Source organism: Rhinoderma darwinii, chromosome 3 (assembly GCF_050947455.1).
Source record: "Rhinoderma darwinii isolate aRhiDar2 chromosome 3, aRhiDar2.hap1, whole genome shotgun sequence".
NCBI lineage: Eukaryota > Metazoa > Chordata > Amphibia > Anura > Rhinodermatidae > Rhinoderma > Rhinoderma darwinii.
Genome location: NC_134689.1, coordinates 116,722,512 through 116,741,549, shown reverse-complemented (window position 1 = coordinate 116,741,549; position 19,038 = coordinate 116,722,512). Strand labels below are relative to the sequence as shown.

Below are 19,038 nucleotides of genomic sequence, written 5' to 3'. Positions count from 1 at the left end.
CATCCATATAGTCACGGGAGAAAAAAAAACTCGTGCTTTGTGACAGATGGGTTTGCAATGTTCCATAATTTAATGACAATTAAAATAGCAGCCCACCCATTAGGGTATGTTCACATGATAAACAAAAAACGGATGTAAAATACGGGGCGGTTTTCAAGGGAAAACCGCCACTGATTTACAGACGTTTATGCATCAGGCGTTTTAGACGTCCATTTTTGGAGCTGTTTTTCTATTGAGACAGTGAAACACTTCTCCAAAAACGGCTCAACAAGGGACACGCACTTTTTACGGGGCGTTTTTTTAATGGAACACCATTTTTTCCATTAGAATCAATGTTTGGAGGCATTCAGCCTCCGTAATTCCAGTCATTTTTCGGGGCGTTTACAGCCCGAAAAACGGCTGAAAATAAGCCGTGTGAAAAAACCCTTACACTCAACAATCCGGTTCTAAGATCTGTAGGATCAATGGAATACACTTATGTGGTTGACCTCAAGGGGAGTAGCTATGTTCAGGACATTAAAACAAGAGTTTCAGAGGCACCCGAGTTTATCTTAAAACATCGTTTTTAGTTCTCACCAAGCATAAAAACAGTAGACAACTTTTTCGCATATGTATGTCTGGATATCTGGATATTGGTGGAATACCATTCCAAGTTGCAGAGTGGAGCCGTGGACTCCACTGGCCCCATATTCCATGTGACTTGTAAACTTCAAGTTGTGAAGCATAGGAACAGTTTTGATGGTTGAAGTGGATTTAGAGGTCATAGTAACTTTCCTGATTAGTGAGGAAAAACTAATTTTAATTATGGCAATAATCACAAGGACCAAACAAAGGTACTTCTGACTAATACTGGAATACCACGTGTAAACGTCCAACACATTCCTTCACAGGTACGGGTTATGTCCGCAGCAACTGAATATTGCTGGGTTGTATTCACGTTAAGGCTGTGTTCACATCTGTGGAGGCTCCGTTAGGGGCCTTATTTGTAGATTCAGTTTTTGCCAGACAAAGCAGCGCAACATGCATCGCTAATTTGTCTGGCAGGATGATGGACACCATGACTGAAACCCGACAGAACACTTTAAAGTCAATGTATTCCGGTGGGTGACATTGGTGTCAGTCACGTGACAAATCCACCACTTCCGGTATTTTCTTTCTGCTCCTATGACCGAGCAGAATAGAAACACAGAACGCTGATGTAAATAGTCTCACTTAATGTACCTCGAAAGCCACATTCCTTTTTCTCGCCTTTTTTTTTTAACTATCCTAGAAAACTGCCAATATTGCATTGATAAATCTTTTCCTCTAACTAGATAGACTATGGTCCTGGTATCGATAGGTGCTGAATAAGACCAGTTTATTATACCACAAGGGCTGTAGGTTTTGACAGAACACCTGCTCTGTTCATGTCTGTGTAGCTGCACCTGAGGTAACCTAGACATTGCCCTTATCGAGAATGCCTAAAGGCGCATCAAAAACCATTTAAAAAAAAAACACTCATCCCCTTAATAGAATTCTTTATTCTGGCAAATTATGTCAAATGTAAAAATATGCAACGGTCAAATTCCCGCCAGGAATGTTGATGGAAGAGTAGGCACATCTCTCCCGTTTGGAGCTGCAGCTTTTAAAATGTGTGTGCGCGTAGGATGGGGACTCATGTGAGCGAGAAGGCGTAGGATAGAATTAGAACAGCAGTGAAGGGTTAGACTTGCTTTTTTCAGCGTACAGTATAATAATCCAGAGTTCAGTATGGTTTGTCTGCTGCGGTTTGGTGAAAATACACAGCGTACGTGCAGCACTACTTCCTCATATGAACGCCACTAGTGACATTAGAAGACAGACAGTCAGGAAGCTTGGTTTGCATACACAGCACATCCACCCTACAGGTATATGAGGCTGTTCAGCTCCAGCCAGCACCTGTGCTCTCGCCTGTGACACCCTCTCAAGTCTTCATTAATGATCTACAGGAAATGAAAAAGCACCAAAGGGTCTCCAGGGGGGATACTGGGAACCAATCTTGTTAAATGCTTGGCTGCCCTTGTGCTTTCAATGAATAACCTACATTTTATTTCACCAAGGTCGTTCCCAGTGCCTATAGCCTTTAGGGGCCAAAAAGTTAAACATAGCGCATGATAGATTATTAGCTTTCATTAGCCTGTGGCCTTGCGTAGATCATATAGAAGGAAGCAATAAGGCTTACATGGCAGGGAAACAGGCTTGTCTCGGGGTTCTATGAGATAGATTACCAGATAACTAGTGAATAACTTGCTGGCTTCCTCCTAAACCAACATCAAGGTCTCGCTTCTCTGAACTTCATTCAGCACATGAATAGTTACCAGGAATGAAAGGGGTATCGCTGCAATCGCTTGTCATCAAAACTTCATTTATTACATTAGGAAGAAATTGGTACACCGTGTACATCCACACCCATGCTGCCATTTACAATTACTAGTACCCATATGATTTATTTAATGCAATAGCGGCATTGTATGGCACTAATCATGCGGAATCATCACACTTAAAACATATCTAGGTTGTTTGAATAGCACGGTTACTGCTTTTAGACAAGTTGCCACAGAAAAATCTGATAAGGGTTGTATTTGTCCTAAACTAGAGACCATTAGAGAACATATATCCATTAAAGGGGCTGTCCGCTACCGGACAACTGATGACCTATCCATCGGATAGGTCATCAGTACATGAACTGTGGGGGTCCGACAGGTCATCAGTTGTCCGGTAGTGGACAACCCCTTTAAGGAGACATGTCTGAAGGACACCAGAGGCTGCGCTAGGTCATACTAAAAATAAACTTTAAATTTAAAAAGAATAATTCTCAGAGTACTTTAGCATTGTTCATCATGAGCTCCGCGCTTCATAAAGATGTCAGAATCACCATAGCATAGGCAAGGCAGTAAGAGAAAGAACAGGAGGGAGGAGGTTACGGTGTATAACAAGGTTTATATGCAGTTTTTTCATCTGTGGAAAACTGGGTAGCAATCCCTATAGACCCTGTTAGGCCTGCCATCAGGGGTGGTCACCTTTGAAACTAGCGTTTGTGAGGCCCCATGCACACGACCATGCCCATAATTTCGGCCCACGATACCGGGCACGGCCGTCCACATTTTTGGGCTGTGCTCCCATACAAAAGTATGGGAGCAGGGCCCGTAAAACACGAAAAAGCGGACATGCTCCATAATCCCCAGCACGGTTCTACGGCACGGACACCCATCCGTAGCGATACAGAAAAGGTGTCCTCGGGCAATAGAACCGAATGGATCTGTAAAACTGCGGACCGTGTTACGGTCCGCAGTTTTACGGTCGTGCATGGGGCCCTAAGACAACGTTATTCACATACTACACTGCCCAGCAGGATGCTAGACATGTTACAACTGCGGCACTCTCCTGCATAGTCTCCATTTTGCAGTGTTTATAGTAACAATATACATAGTTCCAGATAAACACGGATTATGGAGCTGAAAGACTGCTACACTGAGTTATCTCAAACATGTAAGCAGGACAAAGCCTCAAATACTTCAATGCTCGGTGGGTGGGTGGGTGTGGCTAATTGTAGTTGTATTTTAATACACGAGGGGCTGCACCTTACACCCTTAGGCCTCCTTCACATACATTTTTCAGAGTCTTTATGGCATTTTTGACATGCAATTTTGGAAACTTTTTATCAAGTGATATTTTGTACATGCATTTTTTTTTTTTTTTTTGTGTGTGGTGTTTTTGTAGTCCTATAGGTAATGCAGTGGAAAACAAAAACAAAAAACACTACAACCAGAACATGCTGCTTTTTGGGAGAGAAAAGAAATGCCACTAACCCAAAAAATGACAAAAAAAAAAACCAAACTCTGTATGTAGGCTCTCGTGTTTTCCTATAGACTTTAAATTAACATCAGGCCGAAACTTGTTTGGGAAAAAAAAAAAAAAAAAAAAAAAAAAAACAAAAACGTGAGTAAATATAGTGTCTGAATTGAGCCTAAGGGGGCGTTTAGATCATTTAGTAGGAATATTGTGGGCGTTTTATACCATGTTGGGAGTTGTATCTGAATTAATCTGGCTAGAACCACATACGATACAAAAAAATAATCTGAAAACAGTGTCCAAAACGTACCAAAAAATAATAAGGGTATGTTCACACGCGAAACAAAAAACAGCTGTAAAATACAGAGCCGTTTTCAAGGGAAAACAGCCTGCGATTGTCAGCCGTTTTTTGATCTGTGTTTTGTGGCCGTTTTTGAAGGTGTTTTTCTATTGACACAATGAAAAACTGCTCCAAAAACAGCTAAAGAAGTGACACACACTTCTTTTTTTACGGGGCGTTTCGACGGGATTGTGAAAAAAAAAACCCCATCGGAACGAAACGCCGTTTTCCCCATTGAAATCAATGGGCAGATGTTTGGAGGCGTTCAGGGTGAAAACTGGCTGAAAATAAGCCCTGTGAACATACCCTATGAGTGAACAGATCACAATAGCTGCTTCTGTATTTATTCTGAGCAACCCACCCCGGATCTCCAGGGGTACATCCTATGGAATCATACAATCTTAAGCTGGCCATACAGTAGTGATTTTGAACGGCCAACCGAATGCAGACTCATCATGCGTAGTTGGTCAATGTCAATTGGCAACGATTTCTGGACGTAAAGATGGAAACCTGCGGAAATCGACATAAAATCTTTCAGAGGAAGGAAAATGTATACAAACTAACTGATGTCAGCTTGGCCATACCCAGCAAATGAACGCGTGTTTGCGGCCGTTTTGCGGGGAGAAATTTGTCTCAGACTACACTTTTGTCCGGTTGTGAACAAATTAAATGTCGTAATTTTTTGCTCATGCTTTTTACAGATTAGTTGTATGAAAGTACGGTTTCTGTGGTGTTTCAACAACAAACGACTGTAAAAACTAAAACGCATCATATAGAGATCAAGGCAGATTTCATGAGTTGCTCGTTGTTGAACATGATCGTCTGATGCACGAAAAAAAATAGATGATCAAAAGGACCACAATTCTCTAAACTTGTTCTGCCGATTAAAATCATTAGTGTATGGCCCCTTTAACCTAAAAATTGCTTAAGGGCCCCCATCACATCTGCGTCCAGGTTTCTGTTCTGCTCGGTCAGAGGAGCAGAACGATTAAATAACCGGAAGCTCAGATTTAGTTGAATGACTGACAGCATAGTCGAAAACGGAACCCATTAGCTTTAATGGGCTCCGTCGGGTTTCCATCATGGTGCCCGTGGTTTCTGGTAATTTTGGCCGGATCTGTGAGGGAGGCCCCTAACGGAGATGCTATCAGGCCCGAATACATACATTAAAAAAAAATTATAATATTCTCAAACGCATGTATATATTTTAGGATAAAAGGAAAAATGTTGACACTCTGGGGTACATCAAAATTCAATAGGGAAACTTAGTAAATTATTACACTCCTATTGGAGCTCGATAGAAGAATTACAGCACTATATTTACTCCGGCCAGTATACTCTTATGCTACATTCACACGAGCATGGACAACCTCGCATGTGAAAAACTACTTTTTTTCCACGTCCAAAGTTTACCCGTGCTGTTTCGCGTCATCACGGATCCCCCATAGACTAGTCTATGGAGGGATGCGTGAAAACGCAGGAAGATAGGACGTGTCCTATTTTTTCCACGGACCCTTCATACACACTGTTGGAACAACGGTCGTGTCGACGGACCCATTGAAATACACGCGTCTGTGTGACCGTAGTTGTTTTAATGGCCGTCACACGGACGACTTACATGCCCATCTGAATGAACCCTTACAACTGAGACTTCTGAAAAACATCTCCTGTCAGTTATAAAATACTCATCCTAATTGTTGCAAAACGCATTTCTGGTGGAGATGATTAATGACAAGTTATATTTAACGGATTCTCCCAGAATTGGACAGAAACAGAGTACACACTATTACGTTAGTACTAATTATATAAAACAGTTTGGATGATGATCTGTTATATTGTCGTATTGAATCTCCAACGGGCATCGGCAAAATAGCACCACCCAGAAGCCAAGAACTGTGACCATCGTAAAGAGACAAAGTAACAAAGGCTGTTACATTACAGTAAGCAAATAGAAACGAATATGTTACCAAATAGAACTTTCATAAAATGCCTTGAAAACATGTTTTATAGTTACAGGTGGCAAAGTTCAAGAATTGCAGCAAATGTTAGAAATCTTTTCCTACACTGTGCCAATTCCAATTATGTTACCAAAGGTTGTTTAAGAGGATTCTGAAAGTCTTCGCAAAGTTCAAAATCATTCGGCGTTCTCCAAGTACACTCTCCACTTTCAAGCCTTAAAAAGAACACATTTGCTGAAATGTCAAGCAGTTCATTGTGAAAGCATCAGCTCGTAGTTTACCGGTCGCAGGTCTTCCGAGAAATATTCAACATTTCCAGGGACGCTGATTAAAATGTGCAGACATCAGGACGAAAGCTGCAGTTAGTAATCTAGTGTCAATAGCATATCTAGACTTGCATACACCAGTTCTACCCTTTGTCTGAGAGCAGTTGGCACTGGGCTTCAAGAAAGAAACGTGCCATGCAAGGTTCAGTCACTGGTTGATAAAATGGTCATGGTCTTATAAACAGGTCACGTGTAGGCTGGGTTCACAAGTAGCGATTATGCTGCAGCCACACTTGGGAGGGACAGGTTGTCCATTGGACAGCCCTATAGACGTCGGCGGGGGGTGGAGGACAGATCCAAACATGCCTGCTCCTATGTTCCCACATGAGATCCTTGTGCCTAAGGCTGGATTCACACGAGCATGTTCAGTCCTATGTACTACGCTAGGAGTCCCTGCCTCGCTGCGGGATAACTGTCCCGTACTGTAATCATGTTTTCAGTACGGGACAGTAGTTCCACGGAGAGGCAGGGACTCCTAGCATCGTACATAACTATGATGCTAGGAGCCAGCCTCCCTGCAGTGTGGTCGGTCCGGGACTTGCGGACGAAATACGTTCCGTCCATTACGGACGGAACATGCTGGTGTGAATCCAGCCTTAGGCCTCGTGCACACTTCCCACACCGTTTTCACGGCCGTTTTTGACGGATCCGTGTGCCCGTTTTAGCGGCCGTGTACACTCCCGTGTGCACTCCGTGTTTCCGTTTCCGAGCGCCGAGAATGGTACTGTCCAGCGTGCTGAAAGAGTTAATGGGCTGCACTGATCGGCGGTAACTTTTTCAGCGCCCTGGACAGTACCATACTCGGCGCTGGGAAAATACAATTTTAATGAAATTAAAAAAATTAGTTCATACTTACTTTCCTGCTATCCGGCCTCCAGGGATTACGTTACATCAATGTCACCGTTGCAGCCAATCACAGGCTGTAGTGGCGGTCACGCACGTCAGGATGACGTCAGAAGGCCGGCCTCCAGGGATGACGCTTCATGCCACGTGACGGCCTCTGCAGCCAATCACAGGCTGCCGCGTCATACAGGAAGGTCGGACTGGAGGAAGAAGAGGGACTCGTCACCAAGACAACCGACCGGGGTACGTATGAATGGCTTTTTATTTTATATCAGCAGCCTCTTTTCTCTATCAGTGATTGATAGAGACAAGTGGCTGCCGATTATTGTAATATATCTAATGTATTTCTACCCGCCCGGACGTTGCTAGGCAACGGCTCCGTCACACACAGATGCCTTCCGTGTGCCTTTAGTTTTTTTTGATGGCCCCATTGACTTGCATGGGCCTCACGGTCAAGGAATCTCGGACCAAAGTAGGACATGCTCTACTTTGGATCGGAATGGAGCAACGGGACCGTCAAAAAAACTGAAGTGTGCATGGCCCCATTGAAATGAATGGGTCAGGGTGCTAGCCGTCAGAAAAACAGCTAGCACCCTGAAGAAAAACACTGAAGTGGGCATGAGGCCTTAGTTCCCTCTCTCCAATGAGCCATCTAATGGTTAGATGAAGGCTGTCAAGGACACTAATTATTGGTCATAAGTTCTCTCAAATTGCACCCAATGTCAACCATTTTGGGGGGAGAGAATTGGGCGGGTTGGATTGTTTTTCTCTCAATATAAGAAGCACCAGAGATGTCTGGCTAATCTCATCTCCCCAAGCCTCCAAAACATTAACATTGAAAAGTGAAGTTGCCTCTCATTATAGGAGGTCTATGACTAAGATTGGCTGTAGGAATAAATCCCCAGTCCTACATGTATATACACAGACCATTCACTACAAGAAGCGTTAAGGAATGAAAAATTGTAAGGCCTTATTCACACAAGCATGTCCGATTTGCATCCGCAAATAACGGGCTGTTTTTCATGCACGTGACTGTTTGTGTTGCGTCAGGATGGTTTCCGTGCATCATCCGTTTTTCACGTTCAGGTTTCTCCTCTGCAAGCACTCGAGTATTACTTTTATTTTTTTTTCTCTGCATTTCTTTAGCAACTTTAGCACATGGATGCCGTCCATGTGCTGTCCGTTTTTTTCACGCAAGTCTCACCTGCAAACACGGACCAGAATAAGACATGCAGCGAGTTTCACGCAACGGACAAGCTCAGTGAAAAACACAGAGTTGAAGATAGCCCCATTGAATTGCATTGGTCAGTGTGTGGTCAGTTATTAGATGTGAAATACGTTTGTGTGAATAAGGCCTTACAGGACGGTATTGGTTGCTAGTGTGCATGTGGCTCGGTTCACATCTGCGTTGGGGTCTCGTTCGGACATTCCGTCTGAGCTTTCCATCACACACAAACTGACATGCCGTTTCAATCACCATTGATTTCAATGGTGACGGATCCGATGCCCACGGTTTCAGTTTGTCTCTGTTGTGCACCGGACCTGTAGTTTTTGCCGGAAGCAATAGCATAGTTGACTACACTATTGCTTCCGGCAAAACGATGGGTCCGGTGCACAACAGACAAAACGGAAACCGTGGGCACCGGATCCGTCACCATTGAAATCAATGATGATGGAAACCTCTGGTTTCTGTTTGTCAGTTTGTGTCTGTTTAGGGTCCCGTTCTGACGGAAAGCTCAGACGGAATGTCAGAACGGGACCCCAACGCAGATGTGAACAGAGACTTAGGCTACATTCAGCATTTTTCACGCACATAAATCTCATCCGTTATTCACGCACTCGCAAAGCACATAATTTTTTTTTCTCATTTTCGATTGAATTGATGAGTAAATCACACACGGATGTGCATCTGTGTGCGGTGCGTGACTGTCACGCACCCATTGACTTCAATGGGCGATAGGTGCGTGAAAAACGCTCCAATATAGGACATGCAGTGAGTTTTACGCAACGGACTCACGCTGCGTGAAAACTCCTGCATGTGTAAACGGCCCCATTGAAATCAATGGGTCCGTGTGCTGCGTGTGATTTCCCTGCGCAGCCCACGGACGTTATTCACGATTGTCTGAATGAGCCCTTATTGTGATATCTCTCTAAATAAATACTCTGCTCCCGTACGGTTACATCAGTGATATATTATGTGCCTTTGTGGAGCATTTTATTTATAGACGACGATTTGTTTCTCATGTGGTTCCTGCTTGTGACATTTTAACCAACGCTTTAATAATAAACAAGAGAGAGACTGACTGGACGACTCCAACATAAGTGACATGTGCAGAGCTCACAGCCCCCGCCGGATATGCAGCACTCTGTCACAGCCAACCGTGCATAGACGGGACGCAATGGTACGATCAGGAACCCCTTTATCCAATTACATCACCTATTACCATTATGTATTAAGCCATCAGATGCCTTCCACAGTCAGGGCACTGAAGCAAAATAAGAAAGAATTACTCAGGTAGACGGTAGCCCTGACCCAGCACTAGGTTTTCGAACACATAAACCGGGGGGGTTCGGTTCATGGTCGAGAGGGAGTCATTATATTTGCTTTTGGCATGTGTTCCAAGATATTTTCAGTCAACCCAAGATACGGTTTACAGGGTACATTGCCAGGCACGGGTTTTTGGTTGTTTTTTTTTTTTTTTTTAAAAAAACATGCTCACAGGAGCTATAAATTGAATTAGAAATAGTAATCATGTCATAAGCAACGCAGAAAAATGTGGCAATTTCCATCCGTTCAGGAGTCTAATAAATCTCTGCAGTTTTGTCACATTCTGTGAAGCAAGCAGCAGGAGGCTGGTGGTGCTGCCAATTACATGGAGATGGTGAAAATTACTTACCGTATTTTCCGGACTATAAGGCGCACATAAAATGTTGAGAATTTCTCAGAAATAGAAAGTGCGCCTTATAATCCGGTGCGCCTTATATATGAACCCGACAGTAAAGAGAGGGGTTCATACAGGATCCTTTACCTCTATCGTGGGCGGCAGGGGTCGGCGGCGGCATACCACAGCACACACCATGCTCCTCCCCCCCGTGCGCCTATGAATTTATTCTTCACTTGGGTTTTTACAGTATCCATAAATGGATTGAGCATTACGGCCACCGTAATCAGGAGCCACACTGAGTGATACTTACAGCTCTGTAGGATCCTTGCAATATATCTTTGCTTTAGCGTTAACTATACCCACTACCCCAAAAAATGCCTCCTGTTAAGAGACATGCTTATGATGCAGGTTTCAAGCTTAAAGCTATAAGTTATGCAGTAGAGCATGGAAATAGGGCAGCTGCAAGAGAATTCAACATTAATGAATCCATGGTGCGTAAGTGGAGAAAACAAGAAGATGACCTCCGCCAAGTAAAGAAGACCAAACTGAGTTTCCGAGGAAACAAAGCAAGGTGGCCACAGTTGGAGGACAAAATAGAACAGTGGGTTATGGAACAGAGAAACGCATGTAGAAGCGTCTCCACTGTCTCTATTAGACTCAAAGCCACTGCTTTAGCACGTGACATGGAGATCAAGGACTTTCGAGGAGGTCCTTCATGGTGCTTTCGTTTCATGCAAAGGCGTCATCTCTCCATTCGCACCAGAACTACTGTGTGCCAGCAATTACCAAAGGATTATGAAGAGAAGCTGGCCATTTTCCGCACCTACTGCATAACCAAGATAAATGAAAAGAATATCCAGCCAGAACACATTATTAACATGGATGAGGTTCCCCTCACTTTCGATATCCCCGTAAACCGTACTGTTGAGAAAACAGGGACCAGTACGATATCTATACGTACCACAGGAAATGAGAAGTCATCTTTCACTGTAGTTCTCGCTTGTCAGGCTAATGGCCAGAAACTACCACCCATGGTAATTTTCAAGAGGAAGACTTTGCCTAAAGAAAATTTTCCTGCTGGTGTCATCATTAAGGCTAACCCAAAGGGCTGGATGGATGAGGAGAAGATGAGTGAGTGGCTGAGGGAGGTCTACGTCAAGAGACCGGGTGGCTTTTTTCACAAATCCCCATCCCTATTGGTCTGTGACTCGATGCGCGCCCACTTGACCGATACTGTCAAAGCCCAAGTGAAGAAAACTAATTCGGAGCTTGCTGTCATCCCTGGTGGATTAACCAAAGAGCTCCAGCCGCTAGATATCAGCATCAACAGGTCATTTAAAGTTAAATTGCGAGCTGCATGGGAGCATTGGATGACAGAAGGTGACCACACATTCACCAAAACAGGGAGGCAACGCCGTGCGAGTTATGCCACTATGTGCCAGTGGATCGTGGATGCCTGGAAGAATGTATCAGTCTCCAGTGTCATCCGAGCTTTCAGGAAGGCTGGAATCACCACTGAAGAGCCTAGCAGCAGCAACGAAACCGACTCGGATAATGAAGAGGAGGACCCCATGCTTGATGCCGAAATCGCCCAACTGTTCAACTCCGACACTGAAGATGACGGATTTGATGGATTTCTGGTGGAGGAATGAACTGAAAAAGTACGGTAAGGGTATGTGCACACACACTAATTACGTCCGTAATTGACGGACGTATTTCGGCCGCAAGTCCCGGACCGAACACAGTGCAAGGAGCCGGGCTCCTAGCATCATACTTATGTACGACGCTAGGAGTCCCTGCCTTGCTGCAGGACAACTGTCCCGTAGTATAATCATGTTTACAGTACGGGACAGTTGTCCTGCAGCGAGGCAGGGACTCCTAGCGTCGTACATAAGTATGATGCTAGGAGCCCGGCTCCTTGCACTGTTCGGTCCGGGACTTGCGGCCGAAATACGTCCGTCAATTACGGACGTAATTAGTGTGTGTGCACATACCCTTAACGTTTTGATTTGCAATTACAGCTGAACCAGTTGCAAGTTATTGTTAAAAAGTGTAATAAATTTTGACTTGCAGTCTGAGCAATGGTTTATTTAACGGTAATGTGCTGCGCCTTATAATCCAGTGCGCCTTATATATGAAACATGATTGCTTACAAGGCGCTCATAGAAAGTGCGCCTTATAATCCGGTGCGCCTTATAGTCCGGAAAATACGGTAGTCTTTCTGCATGTTGATCTATTCTACGTGCATCTACTCAACAGGAAATAAATGAAAAAGGCATTGTGGCAGGACTGGGCATATCCCACAAGCTGCCGGGTACTAGTGCTTACATTGCAGCAGTTGCCCAACCTTTAGAAACAATTTTAATTCAAGTCACTATATATTGCTTATACCTAGTACACATCAGATATTTTCTTCAATGTGTTATCAGTTGTTGGTTTTTTTTTCTCTCCGAATAGCACACTGTTCCTTTCATTTCTATGGGGCCACACACAAGTATTTTTTCGCGGATCAGTATGCCCGATACACAAAAACTCAGAGAATGTCCTATTCCTTTCAGTTTTTATGGATCAGTCTCGCCCATTCTATTCAATGGTCTGTTAAAAAAAACGGACTGCACACAAAAGTCATCCGGGGAGCAGAGCGTGTTTTTCAGCCGTATAAAAGGGTCACCGATGTGTGCACGAGGCCTAAATTAGGTATCCATCATAACCACCATATAGAATTTGGAAGTACATGCCCTTCATTCCAAGTAAACAAATTCAGGTATCACAGACTCGCACGATCCTATAGAAGCCCTCGATATGCAAAGCACGGCAACGTCAACCATAACCAGCTTTCCATGATATATGCAGAAACCACTTACGGAATACAAGGCAACATCTATGTGGTGAACTATTTAATAACAAGCTGAATAATAATCCCTGAATTCCCAGCCCCCCACTAATAAACTCCACGGAGATTTATAAAACACAATGTAAATCCCTTCAGCAGACGTATAAGGCTTATACTCCAATTCAGTTATAGGTTAACCAGCGCCCGCAGGTCTGCATTATCTCTACCCTACTTGTAAAGTAATTAAAAGGGTTGATACTATGTCCAAATGACTAGCACGGTGGTATCTAACTCCTGATAAATGTGCGCTCCTGCCCTCTGGAATATGTACGGTTTTATCAGTTCTCAATGAACTCTACGCCACCGAGGTAAATTACGAGTACTGAAGGTTAGCAGAGTCAATTTCTAGTCTGAAAACATGAGCACTTATTCGAGGCGAAGAATACAGATTGTAGTGTAATGGCATCTGGGCAACTACAGTGAATTGCAGGTGTAAACACGCCTAATAACCTGCAAGATAGTGCCATATATGTTCACAAGGTGGATTTATGCGCCTGTAAGAAAACTCAAAGTCATCGCGACTCTTGTAAACCAGAAGTTGTAAAACCGTTTCATACAAATTCTTCTAGAACAGCTCAGTTTGTCTTCAATAAAGTCTACTAAGAATTTTGAGGGGGGGGGGGGGGTGTTGTTTTTATCAGGTTCCAAAAACAAACTAAAATTGTTCAGCGCCAGCTAAAAAGTCTACAATTTAAAAAATTGTCTCACATATTTGCCAGTTAAAAAAATTTGAGGCCTAGAAAAGCCTTACTAAAATTACTCGTTCTGCACTACAGAGCACATGTGAGAAAGGAAGAGACAGTCAGGAGGAAACACTGCTCATGTCCTTCATGTCACTGAGAGAAACATGCGTCAAGCAGACTTTGCTCTAGCAGCCTCCATTCACATATCAGAGAGTAGTAAGGAGGAGGCCGGTGGGAGGCGGGTGTAGAGGGGGCTGGTGAGGTAGTAATGTGGGACGTCAGCAGCAGTCAGGGCATACGCCTTCCATTTATAATTTACAACAGCAAGGCATGTGACTGCTCTAGGAAGCCTTACACACAGTTGCATCAGAGACTACATAGACTTTCACCGCAAGCAGCAGCACACACCACTCCTGCCTCATGACACTTGCACCTAGGCAGTACCAACCAACTGCTGGCCACACTTATATGCTGGCTGGATAATATTTTACCAGGTGGCTTAGACTATTTAATCACTTTTGCAACATCCATTGAGCCAGACCAGTGAAGGGATTAACATACCGGGTTAGATTTCCACTCGATTTCTAATCTTATTTCACGTAACTATAGCCTGTGGGGCTGAGAAGCAATAAACGACATGCTTGGGGCCTACACAAAATGCGCCACATATAGAAATGAAATAAACATTGTATAGAAATTGCTGGATTCACAACGCTTACATATTCTAACACATGTGGCGGAAATGACCGCACTTTAACCCCATAGATGCCATACTATCAAATAAGGATGCCTTCAAGCGAACCGGTAGTAGATTCTACTGGCAATGCCCGGCTAATCCCCATTTCAGCGTGCAGTAATCGAATCCAGTTCTTAAGGTTTTATAGTACTACTGAAGTTTATGAGATTTATCACTTCACAATATACTCCATAACCTTTGCTCACCATAATCTTTGAATGGAGGGAGTGGTCCATTATTGGAAAGGCAGACACACAATATTGCCCAATTTGTGTTACATTGTGACATTTCTTCTTTGTCGGACAGATTTCAGTGATGAAATGTTATTTGTTTCCCCATACCCACAAAACCTCATGAAGGGTGATTAAATGTGATTTATTCTGCATATACAATCTTTTACAACAAACTGTCCTTGGGGTCAGAATTGTTACTGGTGTCCCAAATTTAGACAGGATAAAACATGACCAGATAGAAATTGTGGCAAATTTATCACAATTTTCAACCAGATTTTCGGTGTGGAAATTTTGCAGCGTTTTCGCAAGAGAACCTGACACGCAGATTGAGAATCCACACCGCAAGTGAATTTCCGCATATTTGTTCCGCAGCGTATGCATTAGATTTGTTGAATTATCCTCCATTCTGCTACTGTAATACGCTGTGGATTTCTGCAATAAAATCCATTGAGGAAAATCTGCACAAACCCTTTAAAGGCTGGGTTCACACGACCATGTTATGTCCCTAATGGACGGAACGTATTTGGGCCGCAAGACCCGGACCGAACACACTGCAGGGAGCCGGGCTCCTAGCATCATAGTTATGTACGACGCTAGGAGTCCCTGCCTCGCTGCAGGAAAACTGTCCCGTACTGAAAACATGATTAAAGTACGGGACAGTAGTTCCACGGAGAGGCAGGGACTCCTAGCGCCGTACATAACTATGATGCTAGGCGCCCGGCTCCCTGCAGTGTGTTCCGTCCGGGACTTGCGGCCGAAATACGTTCCGTCCATTACGGACGTAACATGGTCGTGTGAACCCAGCCTAATTGTTCGGCCAGCAGCTATTACCCGTTATTCTCACAGCTTTAGGGTGCATGCTAATGGAGGAACTTATTCCTGGTAATGAAGGACCAATGGCCTATCTATTTGGGCCATCATTAGCCAACGGTATATTTGTCAGCCAGTCATTTGACTAATTTCGGCAATGAATGAAAGCCAAGAAACCAATCTAATACTAGGAGCCAGGTAGCCAGTCAACATGCATAGAAAACTGCTACCGGCTCCGAACTTTTAGAGGAGTCTGCTACTGATGTCTATGGAAGTTCTTCTAGGTCTTACTCTTCCAAGTACTAAAAAAAATCATCAGACTGGCTCCTAGAGTAAAGTGGAATACTAGAGTATATAGAATACCATTTTAATAGCCGTGGTAGACATAAAGGATGTACACGTTAGTCTTTGTTCATGGGTTCCGTCAGACCTTTCCATCAAGGGAACCCATGAATGGAAACCAAATGGAAACCATAGCACTCTGTTTGCATTACTATTGAGTTAAATGGTAAGGCTTCCGTTGATAATGGTTTCCGTTTGTCTCAATTCCATAAGGTTTCCGTTTTTTCGGCACAATCAATAGCGCAGTCGACAGCTATTGATTCCACAAAAAAAAAAAAAACGGAAACCTTATGGAACGGAGACAAACTGAAACCATTAGCAACGGAAGCCTTACCATTGAAATCAATAGTAATGCAAACGGAGTGCTATGGTTTCCGTTCATGGGTCCCTCTGACGGAAAGGTCTGACGGAACCCATGAACAAAGACTAACGTGGGCATCCTTGATTTATATTTCAACCACGGCTATTAAAATAGTAGTCCATACATTAAACACACTGATAAATAGAACAGGCACTATATGGACTGCAATATAAAAGGTAAACTATAGGGAACATTTGTGTACATATCTGCATAAAAACGGCTTTACGGACAGTAGATCCGTAGAAATAAAACATACAAAATGTGTCCTTATAGCAACCTATACAGATGGGGGCATAAATAACATACACCCACCACCAACGCGCAGTCCCCAGGGTTTATGTTGATGTTTGCGCACATCCAGAACTACTTCATGCTAAAAGCAACATCCTACGAATTGGTCCAAACGTTACGCATATGTGGTCTGAGCGTTACACATCATCAAGCATTAACTTGAGGGCCTGATCAATCCAGATGGGTTACAATTGTACCTGGACCATGCTGCTGCAGTCAAGTCCCCATCCATTATAGAGGTCAATAAAGCAGGATGTCACTGCTTAGAATAGCCTGGAGCAGGCTGCACCACACACATGCCCAGTACAGCTCGGTTTTGTAACCACTACTCTGAGGTGCAGTTATGAAACTGACAGTAGAACGACACAACATGCACGGAATACGGCAAAGCCAGGGACATCGTCACCAAGTCAATACAGAGTCCCACTATGGATAACCTCACATCAGACTGGACCTGCATGTAGAGATGTAGCAGAGCTGAGTTTGTCATTTTGAGAACTTATACTCAGCAGGTCAACTTGCCGTCCTATGAATACAAACGGATAACAAATAAACTGTTGCAAATTACAAACTCAGCTCCACTGCGACTTTTCTGCATAGTCGCAGGTGACATTAGCAGGATGGAAATTTAAGATTGTGTAACAACTTCTAGACTAAACTCATGATCATGTGTATCAAACCGCACGACGTGTCTTCAAGTACGTACAAGCAAACGATAGGAGCGATGTAGTGGTCATCATCTATAAAGGGTGTCAGAAGAACTTGAGGACTCCATATTTATTAACAAATTTCGACCTGCCAACATCACTGGCATTTTCTTTCGGTAGAAGGTGGCATGGGTATATAGTCACACGTAATACAATGCATTTATATACTATGTGGTGTTCACATAATGAGGGTGAAACATGATAGATGGCTTTAGATCATGCACCATAAACAGTAATGATTTGTGCCCTATTATCAGCACTTCCATAGACTGGCACTGTGCCCAACACTAAGAGAGGATGTAGGAGGAACAGATCACTTCTTATTACAAAGTAACAATAGCAGAGCAGACTACAACTGCACATCCTGCCACACACATAATATACTCCATGCGGCAGTCCCAATAATCATGTGATCAATGCCTGGCACCACACAGTCTGTATACCGCGGGACTGCTATGTGCACGCCACATGGACCCGGGATTACGAAAGTGAATCATATAATAGGCTCCCATAGGCAGACGCCGGCTACACGCCCCCTCCAGCACCGCATGCTACATCCTACTGGCACCGCATGGGTAACCGGGCACTGGGTGCCACATGATGCCGGTGCTAACCACTAGTGCATGCCCATGGCACTGTACAGTCCCGGGTCACACGACCGCTCTCTGTGTGCTCCACGTGTCAGGTGACGGGAATGAATGAAGTTGACAGCTTGTGCGGGCACTGCAGGTGCGAGGGCAGCACGGTGCCAGGGGTGAACACATAGTGGGACAAGGCACTCAAACAATGGGGCGCAGGCTGCACTACATACGTTGCGAGTGATGTGGGGGGCACTTACGGTGGAACACGTGAGGAAAGGAGATTAGGGGTATATACTGAATAAGAGGGAAGGGGGCACTGGAGGAGCGGGTTGAATCCCTGGCATGTGGGGGCACTAGAGGAATATAGTGCATCACCGGCATGTGGGGAGCAGTGAAGTGCATACCACGCATTTGGGGGGGGAATAGAGTGCAGTGCAAGAGTGGGGTGCACGTCCGGCATGTGGCGGGGTGATGAGGGGTCTGCACCAGCTATAAAGGATTAAAAGTACCAGCATAGAAAGTATACACATGAAGCAACAGAATAAAATGGGGCTGACTGGGGGGACTCCACCTGTTACTATAAATGCAACCACTACCCATCGTTGCCCCACATCAAGTGTGCAAATCTCTGCCCCAAGGAGGGCTGCTCTTACCGGGCTGTCAGTCAGGTAACTAAATACGAATGACTCCAGCGCTTCATCCAGCAGTGTGCTGCAGTCCGCCATCTTCAGCGAGTGCAGATCCCAGCCTGAGAGGAGAGAGCTCAGTGAGGGGAAGGAGGAGGAGGAGAGGGAGGGGGAACACCGGCAAAGGGGAGGGCACAATAGCCGGGCCAGAAGAAGCGGGCATAGTGACAGCACCGCTCCAGGGGATAGCAGTGCATACTACTGCCGCTGCCTCACCTTTGTCCCACATTACCCGAGACTCCTGCTACCTCACTGCCATTGCAGCAGAATGAGCCACGAACATCCTAACTGTTGCAGAACCTCTTCCAAATGATAAGCATCGACCCAGCAGCTATATAATACATGGCGCAATACATTATAGGGGTTTCTATATAGTCTTCAGCACCTCACATACATCATCTATATGACAGATGAGTATACTGGCAGCAGCCTAGCAGTTGTATAATACACTGCACAGTCCATTATAAAGGTTCTCTATATACCACTTACACTTCAGCTGCTAGGGAACCTCTTATATATGACAGACAGGAGCCTAGTTGTTATATAATACATT

The 19,038-nt window shown here is 44.3% G+C and overlaps 1 protein-coding gene across 5 annotated transcripts in view; it reads right to left on the bottom strand.

The window, feature by feature from the left end:
- Positions 1 to 18,599, bottom strand: part of PPARGC1B (PPARG coactivator 1 beta) — a 104,764-nt gene extending 86,165 nt beyond the window's left edge. Inside the window, exon 1 of one of the 5 annotated variants that reach the window (XM_075856608.1) lies at positions 18,453 to 18,599. In XM_075856608.1, the coding sequence (XP_075712723.1) occupies positions 18,453 to 18,524 (72 nt within the window). In that variant the 5' untranslated portion in view covers positions 18,525 to 18,599. The remainder of the gene's footprint in view (positions 1 to 18,452) is intronic. The other 4 variants (XM_075856605.1, XM_075856606.1, XM_075856609.1 and 1 more) reach the window with 4 other exon arrangements.
- Positions 18,600 to 19,038: the final 439 nt, after the last annotated feature.